The sequence below is a fragment of the Peromyscus eremicus genome, chromosome 16_21, assembly GCF_949786415.1.
Source record: "Peromyscus eremicus chromosome 16_21, PerEre_H2_v1, whole genome shotgun sequence".
NCBI lineage: Eukaryota > Metazoa > Chordata > Mammalia > Rodentia > Cricetidae > Peromyscus > Peromyscus eremicus.
In genome coordinates, this window is record NC_081432.1 from 8,075,894 (window position 1) to 8,092,300 (window position 16,407).

At 49.1% G+C, this 16,407-nt stretch overlaps 1 protein-coding gene across 1 annotated transcript in view; it reads left to right on the forward strand.

The window, feature by feature from the left end:
• Window positions 1-9,713, forward strand: part of Pknox1 (PBX/knotted 1 homeobox 1) — a 35,868-nt gene extending 26,155 nt beyond the window's left edge. The window contains exons 5-8 of the mRNA XM_059243889.1: window positions 2,335-2,463; window positions 4,033-4,109; window positions 7,396-7,568; window positions 9,500-9,713. Coding sequence (XP_059099872.1) covers window positions 2,335-2,463; window positions 4,033-4,109; window positions 7,396-7,568; window positions 9,500-9,711 — 591 coding nt within the window. The 3' untranslated portion in view covers window positions 9,712-9,713. The remainder of the gene's footprint in view (window positions 1-2,334; window positions 2,464-4,032; window positions 4,110-7,395; window positions 7,569-9,499) is intronic.
• Window positions 9,714-16,407: the final 6,694 nt, after the last annotated feature.

Here is a 16,407-nt window from a genome sequence, read left to right on the forward strand (position 1 = left end):
CTCTCATGCCTAGCCCGGGGGTGTGGCTGCTGTCTTGAAGGAAAAGCAGTCCAAGTGGGCTGCAGTGGCTCTCGGTGGTCTGGGTAGTCTGGGGCTGTCGTCCTGGCCACAAAGGTTTGGTGACATCACTAGAGAAAAAGCTGCAGGTGCCACTGGCATCAGTGAGGGGGCATCAGAGGACTGTCCGAGCTGTGTGACTGCTCAGGCCCAGCCTACACAGGGAAGAGCTAGAGCTCACTAACACTCACTTGTCTCCCCACCAGCCTGCTTCTCTTGGGGTCTTCTGTTCCAGATGTTTGTAACAGTAGAGCCATGTCCAGTTACTGACTAGTTTTCAAGACAGGGTTTCTCTGTGTAACAGACCTGCTGTCCTGGAACTCACTCTGTAGCCCAGGCTGGCCTCGAACTCACAGAGATCCACCTGCCTCTGCTCCCAAGTGCTGGGATTAAAAGTGTGCACCACCACCACCCAGTGAATTATGCTTTTTTAGGGTAAGACATTTTAAGTCAAATAACTTACTAGTACTGTAGAAGATACTCCAACTGTTTTGTTGAAAAAGAAAGTTTTTTTTTGTTTTGGGAGAATTGGGACAGGGTTTCACTCTGTTCCCTGGCTGGCCTGGATCTCACTGTGATCTTCCTGCCTCAGCCTCCCAGTTGATAAGAAAGTCTTCTGTGTAACTGAATTTTCTTAGGAATAAAGGTTACCCATTTAAATTGCGAACCTACCAAGTCTGAGGACTTCAGGAGAGTACTTCCTGATCTGTTGTAAAAAGCCCCATGACCCTCATCCTCACAGCAGTGGTCCACTGTAGTACAGGGAGGGCTCCCTGCCTACGGGCACATGCAGACCCACGTGGATTGATGTTGCCATACAAGCCTCTGGTCAGAAAGTGCTGCATGCTGCTGCTCCCTGAGGAGGGTGTCAGCCTTGGTCGGGACACTGACCTGGCCATGTATGGCCTGGTCCTGACAACAGTAGTAGGCTGGAATTGACTCTGACTTCCTGGGGGATGACCACTGAGAAGTCTTTAATCATACTGCTAGCACACACGCATAGAAAAATGGTTTTGAGAGTGAGGACTAGGTAGGAGGTGGGTTTTCATGTGCCACAAGCCGCCCTTAAACTCTGTATCTGACCAAGAATAACCCTGGACTTGTCATCCTCTGCTTCTGCTTTCTGAGTATTAGGACACAGGCTTGTGTCACCCACCGTTCCTGTTATGTGGTGCTGGCGATGGAACCTGAGTGTACATGCATAGCTGCAGCTCCCCCTGCCTGACCACTGATTTGTACCACTGGTTCTCAAAAGAGTACAGTGTTGACTTCCTCCCCTCTCACCATTACTTGGAATTTTTCTGTCAGGTTGGGGTGGGCCACAGTTTAGTCCTCACAGAGCACTGTAGTCAGGTCGCAGATCTGAACACTTCTCCTTGGCCCCCAGGTCCCCTCCGAGTCTGTGAGCCATTTATCCTACTATTTGCATGTGTTTCTAAAGGCAAGCGTGCCTCTGATGAATGTCCTTGAAACGTCCTTGCCTGCCTTCCACTGCACCGGGGCTCACACCCAGGCCGTCCTCTCCAGGTGCACCAAGTCAGTACTGGTGACACCCAGTACCAGCTTCCGTTGTGCATTCAGCCACAGTTCCATGATGCTCTGGCTCTCGGTGTGCTTTATTTGTGTGTGTGCCAGGTTTTCATTATGTCGGTGTCCAGTGGCCCCTTGGTCTGTGCCCACAGTGCCACGTGACACATCAGTGCTCTTGTCCTGCCAGGCCAGCTGTTTCAGGCCTGTCTCCAGGCCTGGCCCGTTCTGCTGGACTTTATTGTGAAGGCCAGTGCAGAGGAGGCAGATGGAGGCAGGGATAGTGTGTAGGGCGGGCACAGAGCTCTCAGGCTCCTCTCTGGGGTGCCACCCTCCAAGAGCTTGGAAGCTTCCTGACACTGACTCTTGGTGGTCCCCTAAACTTCAGCCCCTTGGTGCACTGCAGAAGTTAAGGTCTGTGATTCTGCCTCAGTCTAACCTGTGAATAGTCCCTGCCTGGGGACTGCGGTCAGCAGTTGACATGGTTCAGCATATGGGAACTGTCCCTTGACAGTTTGAAGAGTCCAAGAATTGTAGGACTTGCATGCTGAAAAAGGGGAATGAAGACCAATCTATGTTGACAGTGTTACGAGTATCCTCAAAAGATTAGTCAGTACAGGGTTTCAGCACATGCCTCTTCACTGTGAGGAAGCCTGAGAGCCTTGCTTGGTACCTCCTCCATCTGAAGTTGTAAGCTGCTGGATGTGCTGTCATTCAAAGCCTTTCTGACATTTATCAATTGTCTGAAAGCTTCAATTGCAGTTGAATCAAGATCTCAGCATCTTGCATCAAGAAGATGGCTCCTCCAAGAACAAGAGAGGCGTCCTTCCGAAGCATGCCACCAATGTGATGCGGTCCTGGCTCTTTCAGCACATCGGGGTAAGAGTGCATTGGATACACCACGGGTGACCCTGAGACGCCCTCCTGGCTTGTGTCCTGGGGAAACTGACTTGTGTTTATTCGGCCCAGGTCTAAGTTTGGTATTACGCTGGGTCCATAGTGGGGCTTGAGCACAAGTCCCCAATAATGACTTCAAGAAACTTAAAATGCAGCAGGGGTCCCCCCACTGTGCAAAGAGAATCCACTAATCTCCTGCTAATGGTGTGCCTTTGGGTAGGAAAGCCCTCCTGTGTGATGGGGCTGACTGGAGAAGGAGACAAAGACCAGAGCCAGCAGCACCGTTTGTGCAGTGGACCTAAGGGGGAGGCAGTAGGTGACAGGCATGTCGTGAAGTCGGGCACAGTGAGGAGAAGCACACGTGGCTTGTTTAGTTTCAAGTGAGTGGCCCAGGCAGGAAGAGGGGCACCCAAGGTGACGACGGAGAGGGCGTGATGCCCAGAGCAGTGGCTGTGGGGCAGTGGTCACAGTCCCCACGGAAGTGCTGTGTTGGGTGCGCCTCTTTCCTTTGCGGGTCAGTCTTAGCCCACTTCCCTTTAGTGAGTTAATGTTTCTCAAACCTAAGCCCTGCTCATAAGGACCACTGAGGACACATTTCCTTGTTTTCCTCTCCTTCTGGCCCGCATTTCTTTGCAACACCTGGTTTTCCAAGCAGTGGGACAGCAGTGACTGCTGGCTGATGTTCTGGCTCGGTGCTTGTTTCTGACGTCACTTTTGGTTTATTGTTTAGTGGATAAGGTCTCCACCCCTGGGCCCCACCTCCTAAGTTTCCAGCACCTCACAATAACAGCAGCCCAAGGACCAAGCCTGCAGCACAGACCTGTGAGGGACAGTCAGTCTCTGTACTCTACCACCATGTTAATCCAACAGAGGTTTGTCCTAGGAAAGCTAGGGATGATGTCAGTCTGTCCCAGTGTCAGTTTAGTCTCACGGTTGAAGTAGGTGCTGGGTGTTGTTTGTGCATAAAACCTAACAAAGCTGATACAGATGTGCTGTGTCAAGGCTCAGATGTCGCTGGGCACAGAGGATGCCCACCAGCAGGGCTGCAGCTCCGGCTGCCATTACCTGTGCACCTTGGGACACTGGCTGACCACATTCTCGTCACACACTGACAGCTGCTGTAGTGTTGGACATTCTTGGTCAGGGAAGAGAGATGCTTCATTCTTATCTGGTATTTTTAATGATGTATTTATTCTCATTTTATGTGCATTGGTGTTTTGCCTGCATGTATGTCTGTGTGGGGGTTTCAGGTCTCCTGGAACTGTAGTTACAGACAGTTGTAAACTGCCATGTGGGTGCTGGAAATTGAACCCGGGGCCTCTGGAAGAGCAGCCAGTGCTCTTAACCACTGAGCCATCTCTCCAGCCCCCTTCATTCTTATCTGAACCTTTCTAAAACGAGGATTTCTAAAACTAAAGCCTAGTTGTGCTGAAAGCCTCCTGTGTCAGCTTCTTCTCTTGCTTATTTGTATGCATCGTGTTTGCCTGGGTAAGCTTGGGTTCCCCTTTGAAATCCAAAGCCCACTGTGACAGTAACCCTCTTTGTTTTTAGCATCCCTACCCAACGGAGGATGAGAAAAAGCAGATTGCTGCTCAGACAAATCTGACACTGCTTCAAGTCAACAACTGGTAAGATGACCGTGCTGACACCACACCTATTACTGTGGCCGAGCCTGGCCACCCATGTGCTCTGCGCTGCCATCAGAGCACCATGGCCAAGTGTGATGTCACATGCCTTTAACTCAGTACTCAGGAGGCAGAGGCGGGTGGATTGCTGTAGGTTTGAGGCCAGCCTGGTCTACATAATAGGTTCCAAGATGGCCAAGGTTGTTGAGAGACTCTGTCTCAAAAAAACAAAACAAACTCATGCCATCACTTTAGGCCTGCAGCTTGGGGACACAGTCCTGCATGAGTCCCTGCAGTCATTCTGCTGCATGGTGAGGATTAGAGCCATTCACCAGAAAGGCCTGCCCGGAGAAGACCACCATGTTTACAAGTGAAACTTTCTCTGCTAGGTTTGGGTCACACTGTTGGAGATAGTGAGCTGGGTACGTGTTCCTGTTGTGAGAACTGGCATTCACCAGTGATAGTGGTGCACACGTGTAAGGTGCTGTTCTATCCCAGTAGTCCGTCACTTGTCTCGTTTCACTGTCTTCAGATGGAAAACAGTGTCAGCTTCGTAGACTTAGCATTCGAAAACGGAGGCACACACTTGCACTCAGAAGCATGGCCAGCTTCGAATCACAGCTGTGCTATCACCATCAAACATGCCTGCTGCAGTTCTAGAGTAAGCCGTGCAGTTGGCCTGCTTATTCTACCAGAGATGCAGGAACTATCCTTCAGGGTTGCATTAAACATGCCTACTTTCTTGCGTTGGGCCAGTATTTATTGTTTAAGTAGCAATAGTAGACCATAGTGCTTGAGTTATTTCCTGTTAAATCCTTTAAATATAGTGCTGGCAAAAACTTAGAGGGTTCAAGCATGTTGCTGTGAATACAGTGAACCATTCTTGGCTGGTGCTCAATCTCTCTCTCGTTCTCTTCCTTTCTTTTGTGATTGTTGAGATAGTTTCATGCTGTGTAGCCCAGGCTAGTGCTTCTCCTGTGACAGTCTCCCAAGTGCCTTCATGATTACTTTCACCTGGTCATGACATAGTCTCATATTTGATTGACGTGTCACCCCATTGACAGATGTTCTGGGAGGTGCTCTGGTGGCTGCTCTGGGTCCTCTGTCACTGTTGGGCTTCTCCGTTCACATCCTTGTGTGCCCCACCATGCTGCTAAGCTCCAGAACTGTCTGATCCAGAAGGCTTAATACCAGCTTTAAATTTTTTAAAAAGTATTTATTTTAGCCAAGGCAGTGGTGGCGCACGCCTTTAATCCCAGTACTCAGGAGGCAGAGGCAGGAGGATCTCTGTGAGTTCAAAGCCAGCCTGGTCTACAGAGCTAGTTCTAGGACAGCTAGGGCTACACAGAGAAACCCGCCTCAAAAACCAAAAACAAACAAAAGAATATTTATTTTTATTTTATGTGCATTGATGTTTTGCCTGCATATCTGTGAGGGTGTCATATTCTCTGGAACTGGAGTTAAAGACAGTTGTGAGCTGCCATGTGAGTGCTGGGAATTGAACTCAGGACCTCTGAAAGAGCAGTCAGTGCTCTTAACCACTGAGCCATCTCTCCAGCCCCCAGCTTTTAATTTTGAAAAGTGGTAAGGTGACTCTTGAGTTCTTAAGTTTCTAAACTCCTTTGATATCTTTAGTAGCTCCCTGTACTTTCCTTGGCTTGCATTCCTCTTGGGGTGGGGTGGGGGGCGCCCAGTGTTAGCCCTTGTGTCTGCCTCCTGTCCCTGAATACCTGTCCCGCAGTGAAGCCCTGAAATGGCACCTGGGACCTTGGCAGGATGGCCTCAGGTTGTTAGGTAGCTTTCATCTCGGACCGCTTTGGTCCTGAGACTGCACCCTGAGGTGAGGGTGTTCAGAGAACATGTGTCGCCACCACAGAACCTGCTGTCTCTGAATCCAGGAAATTTGGCCAGCTTCTATGGAAAGGTCATTGAATCTAGGGTGCCAACTCCCTCATTCCTGGCACCCTGAGAAGGGTGACCACAGTAAAGCTGGGTTGATCCAGGGTCCTGTTGGGTTGGAGATACTGTGGGACAGGTTCCAACCTGCTTGGAGCCTCTGTAGGATGCTTCAGGGTCTTGTCTGTTGCTGTTGACTCTAGCAAGTAGAACAGTGTGGACAGGGTTCCCCAGGGGAGTGCCAGGGCAGCATCTGTATCAGGAAAAGCTGAACCGGTGCTCTGGGCTCCTTCTTGGTCTTCACTTGTTACATTGTCACATTGAAAGTCAACTGCTTTGGTGTTCTGGAGGCCAGAGGTTGAGGCAAGTCGTCTTAGTATGTCCCCAATGAGAAGCCACGTCCAGCCCGCCTGGCCAGCCTGTTCTCTCTGCTGCTTTTTCCCTCTCCCCTCCCCTCCCCTCCCCTCCCCTCCCCTCCCCTCCCCTCTTCTGTCCTCCCCCCCCCCCCCCCCCCCCCCCCCCGTCTCTGTCTCTCTCTCCCCCTCCCCCCCTCTCTCTGTCACAGCTCAGGTGTGAGCTCTTCGTCTCACAGAGCAGCAAGATCTCCTGGAGATTTTGTCACTGATGCGGGCTATGCGGCTGCTGAGTGTGTGGGGAAGGCAGAGCTTCTCACTTGAAGTTGTCTTCTGAAAAGACACGTGTCTTTTTAAACATTCTGTTACTGTGTGCATGTGCATAATAGGGTGGAGGGTCACATGTGCCATGACACGCACGTGGAGGTCAGAGGAGAACTTAACGGAGTCAGCTGTCTTTCTACCTTTACATGAGTCTGGAGATGGGACTCAGGTCACCAGGTGCCTGTACCGGCTGAGCCATCTCACTGACCCCAAGACACACTTCTTACCCTAGACCGCAGCCCTGGTGACCCACAGCATCTCAATGATGGCTCAGCCTGGGAATATTCTGCAGCATAGGCCACACAGGCTCACTATGTTAACATTTTCAGTCCTTAGCGGAAAGAGTCAATTTCATGTTGGTATGAATATGTAATTTACATGAGTGGAAGAAATCTGACAAGATAAATAAACCACAACAGTGTTGTGGAGACACTGGTCTTCGTTTAAAATTAAAAAAAAAAAATCTTTTTCTTTTCTTTTTTGAGACAGGGTCTGCTTGTGTAGCCCTGGCTGGTCTAGAAGTCAATATGTAGCCTGGCTAGCCTTGAACTCACCTGCCTTTGCCTCCTAAGCTCTAGGATTATTGCGTGCATCACCATGACCAACTGTCTGGAGATCTGGATAGTCCTGAGCTTGTCAGTTGTTTCCTTTTGTGAGCATGGTTCCTAAGGTTGGAACCCCATGCCAGTCTTTACAAGTTCTTCGTCCACACACAGGTTCATCAATGCCCGGAGACGGATTCTCCAGCCAATGTTGGATTCCAGCTGTTCAGAGACTCCGAAGACGAAGAAAAAGCCTGCTCAGAACAGGCCAGTTCAGAGGTTTTGGCCAGATTCCCTTGCATCAGGGGTGACACAAGCCACACCCAGTGAGCTCGCCATGTCAGAAGGTGCGTCCCTTCGGATGGGCAATGGTGGGGACAGTGAGCCAGCTCAGCTGCTGGGAGCTGGGAGCTGTGTGCCTGACATGCCCTTTCTCTGAATGTAAGACTCAAGGCAAGATGGCTTGTTGGCTAAAGGCACTTGCCACCAAGCTTAATGACCTAAGTTTGATTCCCAGGAGAGAACCACCTCCTGCAAGTTGTCCTCTGACCTTCACACCATGCCCACATTACATTACACTCCCACACATACTAAACAAATGTTTGAAAAGAAATAAAACAGGAGGAGGCTGGGTGGTGGCGGCACATGCCTTTAGTCCCAGCACTCAGGAGGCAGAGGCAGGTGGATCTCTGTGAATTCGAGGCCAGCCTGGTCTACAGAGTGAGATCCAGGCACCAAAACTACATGAGGAAACCCTGTCTCGAAAAATCAAAAAATAAAAAAACCAGGAGGAGGCATCCATGGATGGACGTTAAGGCTCAGCAGTGGTGGGGAGTCACGGTGTGCCCACTGCCCGTGGGAATGGTTCCCTGTCTTAAGTATCCTTAGCAAGGTGCTCTCCGTTACCTCCCATTTTGCTTTCTTCCCCTCGCCTTCGGCACGGACAGTGGAGTCGGCTCTCCTCACACCACCTGGCCTCTTTCTTTGGTGCCTGTGCCTGTCTCTGGCTTTTGACCCTTTCCTTCTCTCTGTCACAGGCCACCGTTCTGACATGTGTGTCACATCAGCAATTCTGTGTGTGTGAGCTCTTCAAAGTCTGGGTTGTTTCGTATGTGATTAGTTTCGTTTTGAGACAAGGCCTCAGTGTGCTGCCCAGGATGGCCTTGAACTCCTGGACTTCAGCACTTTCCCTCAGCAGTTCTGACAGAGGTGTTACTGCCTTCACCTGGGTGTGTGTGTGTGTTTGAGCGTATAGGCATAGTGGTGTCTTCTTTCTTTTTCCCTTGGTAATATTCTGCTAAGTGCTTAGGAAGCTTTGGGACAGTTTTTAATTTCTTTTTTTCCTCATAATAATTTTATTGATTATTTGGGAATTTCACATCATGAACCCCGATCACACTTACTTCCCAGTCCTCCTAAGTCCATACATCCAACCTTGTAAACCCCCTCCCCCCAAAAGAAGAAAAAGCAAAAAAAAAGTCCAATTTGTGTTGCCCATATACTCACTGGAGCATGGTCAAACTCCTGGTGGTCAGCCCTTAAAGAAACCTAGTCCTTCCTCCCCCTCCTCCCACCAACGACATCAGTTGTGGAGAGCTGCATGCCAGCATCCTATCACAATTTTTAGGGTTCTCGTCAAGGGCCTTCTGTCTAGGCTGTTACTTTTTTTTGGAGAGGGGTTATGGTGTGGTGGTGGGGTTAAGGGTTGTCACAGAAGCCCTCTATGTTTGTTCCTCTTTCTCAACTGTGAGTCTGCAGGCATCCATACCACTGCAGAAGTAGCTCCCTTGCCCTTTACAGTCAGCAGGAGCACCATCCTGGAGTTGTTCATTTCTTTAATTTTTTTTAGAGTGCTGGATATGGAACCACTAGCCTTACACATGCTGCTCTACCACTGAGCCACATCCCCCCAGACCCACCCCCTCCTCTTTCAAGCCTTCAGCTGCCCGTGTTCGAAGTCAGTGAGTGTCTCTGGCACTTAACATCCTTTGCCATCGACTTCATGCTGAGTTGTTTCCGTTACTCTGGTTGGCACATCACTGCCCTTCCTTTGCATAACGTTGCTTCTGCATAGTCGATTTGACCTTAGACTAGAGGCTTCACCTCCCAGAAGTGGTGTTTGAGTATTTTGTACCCTCATTTGGTGCGGGGACATTTGATACACACACAGGTAGGTGTCTTAGATGTAGACTGAGCAAACGAGCAGTACCTGTCTGTGCGTGAAGTGCTTTTCTCTGAGTACTCGTGAAGACAGTGACACTGGTGTGCTCTGCTTCAGGTGCCGTTGTGACCATCACCACACCTGTAAACATGAACGTGGACAGCCTTCAGTCCCTGTCCTCAGACGGGGCCACCTTGGCTGTACAGCAGGTCATGATGGCGGGGCAGAGTGAAGACGAGTCGGTGGACAGCACAGAAGATGACAGTGGTGCCCTGGCGCCCACGCACATCGGCGGGCTGGTGCTGGAGAACAGCGACTCTCTGCAGTAGGGCCAGCGCGGGGCTGGAGCACCTGACTCTTTACTGTTTGCACAGCAAACATTTTACAGTTTTCTTTGTAATATGTTTTATATGTAGATATAGAAGAGTGCACTTTTGTATTTCACAGCAAGCTTCAAGATGTCTTCGCTGGTGCAGCAACTTCCTTCAGATGTGCGTGTGTGGGTTTTTAATGCCGGAAACGTGAGGAGTGGCCCTGCCCCTGAGTCCCTGACGAGACTAAGGAACAGTGCTGCCGTTTTCTAAACAATGATGCAGTTGCAATTGAGTTCTGTGGTTTACAGCAGGTCTGGGGGCTGCTGTTTGTGTTGCCCACAGGTCTGAAAGATGATCTGCACTTGGGCTGCAGGGCAAGAGGACGCTGGCCCTGGTGGGCTGTGAGTGCCCGCAACACACTGCGTTCTCTCTGGGCACCATTTGCCTGTTTCATTTGCTATATAGAAAAAGAAACTCCTATTTTTACCTTGCTGGGATTATTGGATAAAAAGCTATTTTTATAAATCAGTTATTAATTGGATTATGACTATATTGAGGATAAATTTCTAGAGAAGGAACAGCACATGCTTGTCTTTCGATTTGGGATGTTCTGAAAGGCAGCTGCCCATACGTGGTCTCCTCCTCCCCGGGAGGAGGCTCGCCATAACTGCTAAAAGTAAACAACCGCCAAGTGAACTTTTGATATCTCCAGTTTGTGTTCCTATGTGATGCTCAGATTGCATCTTACACTTGCTCTAGGCATCTTACAGAGTGTGCTCAGTAGGGTGTGTGGTGAGTGAGGGCCGCCGCCATGCAGTGCCCTTAGTGTGCCATAGCTCTCTGCCATGCCTAGTCCAGCCTAATTCAAACCTGACTGCAGTTACGTGGCTGCCCAGCCATGGTAACTGGGTGGTAATTTTAGTTGTTGTTTTTTTGTTTTTTTTTTTTTTAGTTAAAACATGTTATACATAGAATGTTTATTATAAACTAATATAAATGTGCTCTACCCCACTGGCTCAGAGCTGGGGTAAATATCAAACACCCAAACTGTCTTACATAATGGGCAGACATCTGGAAGTTAGAACCATGGAGGTATCGTTTCAGTGGACCCACTGTTGGCTCACAGGCGTCCGTGGCTCTCTGGCTGTCACACACTCTGGTTGCATGCTGCTGCCTCCATTTCCAGGGTCCTCCCCCTCCAGTTACCACTCACGATTTAGGACAGTTTGGGGACTGCATTTCCTGGCGTCATGACAGAGCAGACTGTAGGCTGAGGTTTGAGGGTTTGCTTTTGGTTTACTTGGGAGGCTTTTTCTCTGAACACAAGTTCCCTGCTTCATGTTGAGCAGCTGTATTGGCACAGATGGTACCTAGGCCCACCTGCTGATGGACAGCTAGATGGCTGTCAAGGGTGCCGTGCCTTGGGACCCAAGGGTGGTGATTGGTTATGGACCAAGGTTACCTAGAGGGACATCTTTAGCTAATTCACCAATATTTTTCTGCAACGGTTCACCGCCCTCCTCCCCCAAATGTCTTGGTTCCGTTCAGTCATGGAGCACACCTGGACAGCCAAGTAGGCAAGAAAAACAGGTTCTCCTTTCAAACTGTTTAAGGAGCCTGCACTACAAAAAACAAAACAACAAAATAAAATAAACAAAACAAAACCAAAAGACTTGCCAGCAACTCTTTTGAGGAGAGAATAATATTTTAAGCAGCCCTTCCATTACTTATTCACAAATCGTTTTAATGTTTTAAGTCAGGTATCTAAAAGCCTGAAAGACTGCTATGTTGGGTTTCGAGTAGAAATGCATCGGCCTGTGAGCTCCTGCAGAGGTCTGCCACTCTCCCCAAAGGAAGCATAGTCCCTGCTGTCCCCCTGTGGGCCAGCTGGCGGCTGCTCTAGCTGGGATTTGAACACCATGATGCCGCCTGTCCTTTCCAGTTGAAATCAGCTTTCCTAAGCCCCGAACTCTCACCTGCTAAATTCAGAGGGATAGCATGAAGATCGTAAGAGAACCTGGGTGTTGTGGCACACTCCTGTAATCCCAATGCTCAGGAACTTGAGACAGGAGGTGAGCCTGGGCTACATAACCTGACCCTGTCTAAAAAAAAAAAGATTGTAAGAGAGCTGGCACAGGGTCCTAGGCTGAATTTCTGTCCCCCTCCCATGCATACTTAGACGCTTTTCAGTAGCTCCCATGAGGCAAGCCATTCTGTTTCTTACAATGACTGCCCAGCATATTTGTTGTCGTCAGGTGCACCTTGAAGACACCTGCTGCTGACTGGGCATTGTGGCATGTGCCTGGAATACAAGCACTTAGGAAGCTGAAGCAGGAGGATTGCTGCAAGGTTGGGATCAGTCTCTGGTGCATAGTGAAACCCTGTCTCAAACACCCAAGCAAAACTCCTGCTCTCCTTTCCGTGGCCTGTGGAGAAAATCTGAAAGTACCTCTCCTTTGAGCTTTGTTTAAATGGTCAGATTCCAGCTTTTGTTCTAGTAAAGTCCTCCCTAACATTGGAGCCTTTTGAATGTGTTCTGAGACCTACAGGCAACCTATGTCATTCCTGCTGTTTGGCTGCCTAGCAGAAATCTAGACTGGCTGACCGCCCATCTGGTGGGCTCAGTTTTCTCCTTTTTGAGTCCAGATTGTCAAATCAAAGTGTATATGCAATATGCACTGTGACCCTTCTGGCTAAGGCTGATGGGCCACTGTGTAGCCTGCTGAGTGGCCGGTGCCCCTGGTGGAGCAGAAGGAGCCTTGCTCTTCTCTGCCTAGCTCCCTCACGCTGGCAGGGAATACCTACCCATCCTGAAGGCTTCTCCTGCAGGGAGCGACAGAACTCGGCAGTCTGCCTTTTTCAGTTAAGTTTGGTCTTTGAAACTGACAATCTTTAAAATGTGAATACTGTAACAATATGTTTTCTCGGATTGTTGTCTTTAAAAGGATTTTTGTGAAGCAATTGATTTATCAAAGAAAAAATTAAAAACAAAACCATGCCTAGTGGATGATTGATTCTGTCAAGCTTGTGCCACCAAGCTGCCTTTTCACGGTAAGTGAGATTTTCCGATTGTCACACATCTTGCAGTGACACCCAAGTCCCTAGGGACAAGCTGGCACTGTACCAACTGCTGAGCCTCATTCACACCTTCAAGGGTCTGGGCTTCGGTTAGTCACTTTTCAGGAAAAAAATTGCAAAACACTTTTCATTGTTATTTTTCATAAATGGAATTGCTTTGATGTAACAAGAAAAGAATGACTCATGGTCCACACTGGAAAACCCCCTGTGAGGCGGATCCTGGGCACATCCCAGGTACACAGGAAATTGTCTAGGTGTTGTAGGTACACAGCTTGTGCTTGGACCCGTGGATCAAAGGGTTTTTTCTTCGGAAGTGTGTGAAAGGGCTGGGGATGGAGCTCGGTAACGCCTGCCTGGCGTGAACAGAGCCCTGAGTTCAATGTCCAGCACCCTGTAAATGTGGCACGGACAGACACCCTCATAATCCTGGCAGCTGGGAGTAGAAGGTCAGAAAATCAGAAGTTTAAGCTCAAATTGAGCTGCATCATAGGTCTGAGATAGGAGAGACCTTGTCTAAAAAGACAAAAGTAACATCTAAAACTGGGACTCTGGGTGGCCAGTATCTTGGGAAGTATTTGACCGACTTTCAGAAGGTGGAGGTGTGTCATTGTTGAGTTCTGCTGTCTAAGGTGGACAGATGACCTCAGGCCACCAACAACCAGGCTCTCAAAAGGACTGAGAGAATTTGGTTCAGAGGTTTGATTTATCAAGCTCTGAAATGATGTTTGTGGCTAACAAGATTAAACATACCTATTTAGACAGAGACAAGCAGATTAACAGTGGCCTAGCAGAATAACTGCACATAGGTGGTATATTTGGATTAAAAGCTTGGGTTTTTGCATTTTGTTGACTTATACAACATTTAGCCTGCAAGTCTTTCTGTGGACTCAAAGAGGAAGCCTTGGTGCATAGTTTTTCTTTTTTGTCCTTGTATAATTAGATCTTCAACCTTCACTGGATCCTATGATCTCCTTCCATTTTTCAGACCTAAATGTTGCCAAGTATGTTGGATTGTGCTGATAATCCAGTATTTAGGATGTTGAGGCAGGAGGATTTCAAGTCCAAAGACAGCCTGGGTGACATAGCCTGTCTCCAAACCAGAAACAAACCTAGAGACCTCTGCAGCTGTGGTATCTGAGTACATCTGCCTGAGGAGATTTCCTTAGGTTAACAGCGTGCTCTCCTCTGCAGAGGGCCCTCTCGTGGGGCATCACCAGAGAAAACTGCTCAGACATGGGCTTAAGCCAGCACAAAGTTTATTAGCTGGCCTGGTGGACTATACTGGGTGCTCGGGATCCCAGTGTAGCCCAGAGCCTTTCTCAGGGTGAGCTTTTAAACACAAAAACCATGACATGCTTCAGTTAACAAGAACAGATAGCCAGAAGTGGAACTACAGAAGCCAAAAAGCAAGGTTGGTACATTTGTAGACTTTCTCAGAACTAGGGACTTTGATGGATGAAGTCTATTTTCATTTTGGTGAGTGGTGCTGCTATATGGGGAGTTTTATAGCCTAAATGGTACTTCCATCATGGAGTCAGTTGTGCTAAGGGCTCTGTTATACGCTTCCCTCCCAGTCTGTTACTGCCTGGCCTTCAGTGTTCTGGAAGGCTGGTATGGCCTGAGCTCAAGGGATCATCTGGTGAGTACTTCATAGGCAAGCAACATTTAGAATCGTTGCGTATACCAGTGATGCCATTCTGTGTTCTATTGTTGGAACCCAAGACGTGGCCATGTAAAAACAGCAATGGTGTTAATATAAATTGGGAATCCTTTCATCTCATCATACTTGGACAGTTTTTAATTATTTTATGTGTATGGGTGTTTTGCCTGCAAGTATGGCCTGATGCCCATGGAGGCCAGGAGAGGGCCTTGAATCCTCTGGAACTGGTGTTACAGTTAGTTATATGCCACCATGTAGCTACTGGTGATGGTCCTGAAGAGTAGCCAGTGCTCTTAACCACTGAGCTGTATCATCAGTCCCTGTAAAGGACAGCTTTGATGGTAGTGATAGCTTTTAGTTTCTTCCTTGCCTTTGGCAGGACTGGAATGGGGACATAGGAAAGGGAGACACAGGAAATGGAGCTGGCCAGCTAGGTCCTGAGACCCAGATCACCCCTTAGGCCATTAGACCCAGGCATACATGCCTGGGACCTGTGTGAAGGACCTCCTGTTCCTGCAGGGCTGGCTGTGTGTAGCAGATGACTCCCACACCCGAGGGTGGCTAGTGTTCTGCTTCCGTGGTGCATCCTTTGAACCTCCAGCTGGCCTCGTCACTGTGGGCTTGGTGTCTGTGCATGCCCCCTTCTTCATATCCATATACCTGGTTTCCAACTTGCCCTTCCACACTCCATCTTTCACATGCCGACGTGCTCACTCTCTACCAACTCTCAACTCCAACACTGTTTACCTTCCTCTGAGGATGGACCTTTATCCCCAGCCCCTTTTGTGGCAGTCAGAGGAAAACATTTGGATTCCAGGAATGGAACTCAGTTCTCCAGGCTTAGCAGCAAGTGCCTTCACTTGCTGAACCATCACGCTGGCCTGGGTACTTTTAAAAATGTTTGAATATATATTTGAAACAAGTCTTGCCATGTGGCTCAAGTTAGCCTCGAAACTGTGGCAGCCCTGCCTCAGCCTCCCGAGTCTGGGATTGTAGGTGTGTGTCACTGTGCATAGCCCATCTTTCTTCTTAAAATGAAGCAGTGTGAGCCTTTCCATGGTGTCCTTGACCCCTCTGGTTCCTACAATCCTTTCTCCTCCTCCTCTGCAGGATTCCTGAACTCCACCTAGTGTTTGGCTGTGGGTCTCTGCATCTGCCTCCATCAGTTACTGGATGATGCCTCGCTGATGACAATTGGGCCAGGCACCAATCTGGTCACCGGGGACAGCCAGTTCAGGCTACTCTACTTATCCATTATTGCTAGGAGTCTAACCTGGGGTCCTCCCCATAGACCTGGGAGATTCCCATGTACCCTGACCCTGGAATATCTCCCCCCACCTCCCTACTGCCCCCACCCCACCGCCGCCACAGCAGTTCCCCCTCAGCACTCTCCCTCTAGGGGCTCACAGAGACTGAACCAACAACCAGGGAGCCTGCATGAGACTGACCTAGGCCCTCTGCATATATGTTACAGTTGTGTCGCTTGGTCCTCTTATGGGACTTCTAACAGCAGGAACAGGGGCTGGGTTGTCTCTGACTCTTTTACCCGCTTTTGGGACCCTACTCCTCATACTGGGTCACCTTGCCCAGCCTTAATACATGAGGAGGTGCTTAGTCTTACTACAACTGGATATGCCATGTTTTATAATACTCATAGGAAAACTGCCTTTCCTGGATAGAGAGGAAGGGGAAGGGAGTAGGAGGGGGGGTGGAGGAGAGGGACTGGGAGGGGAAGATGGGGGGTGCTGTGGCTGGGATGTAAAATAAATAGATGAACAAAAAAAATGCAGCAGTGAGCACAACTCCTAGAAGCCAAGATGGGTTTCCATGCCTTACATGTGGCAATGGAGAGGACACCCGAAGAGGAGAAACAGACAGAAGCAAAACTAAGTGAAGGTAAGGTGAGGGGTAGCACACGCTCCCACCCTCAGACTCACGAGTTTGAGACCCTGAACCCTGCACCAAAGCAAAAT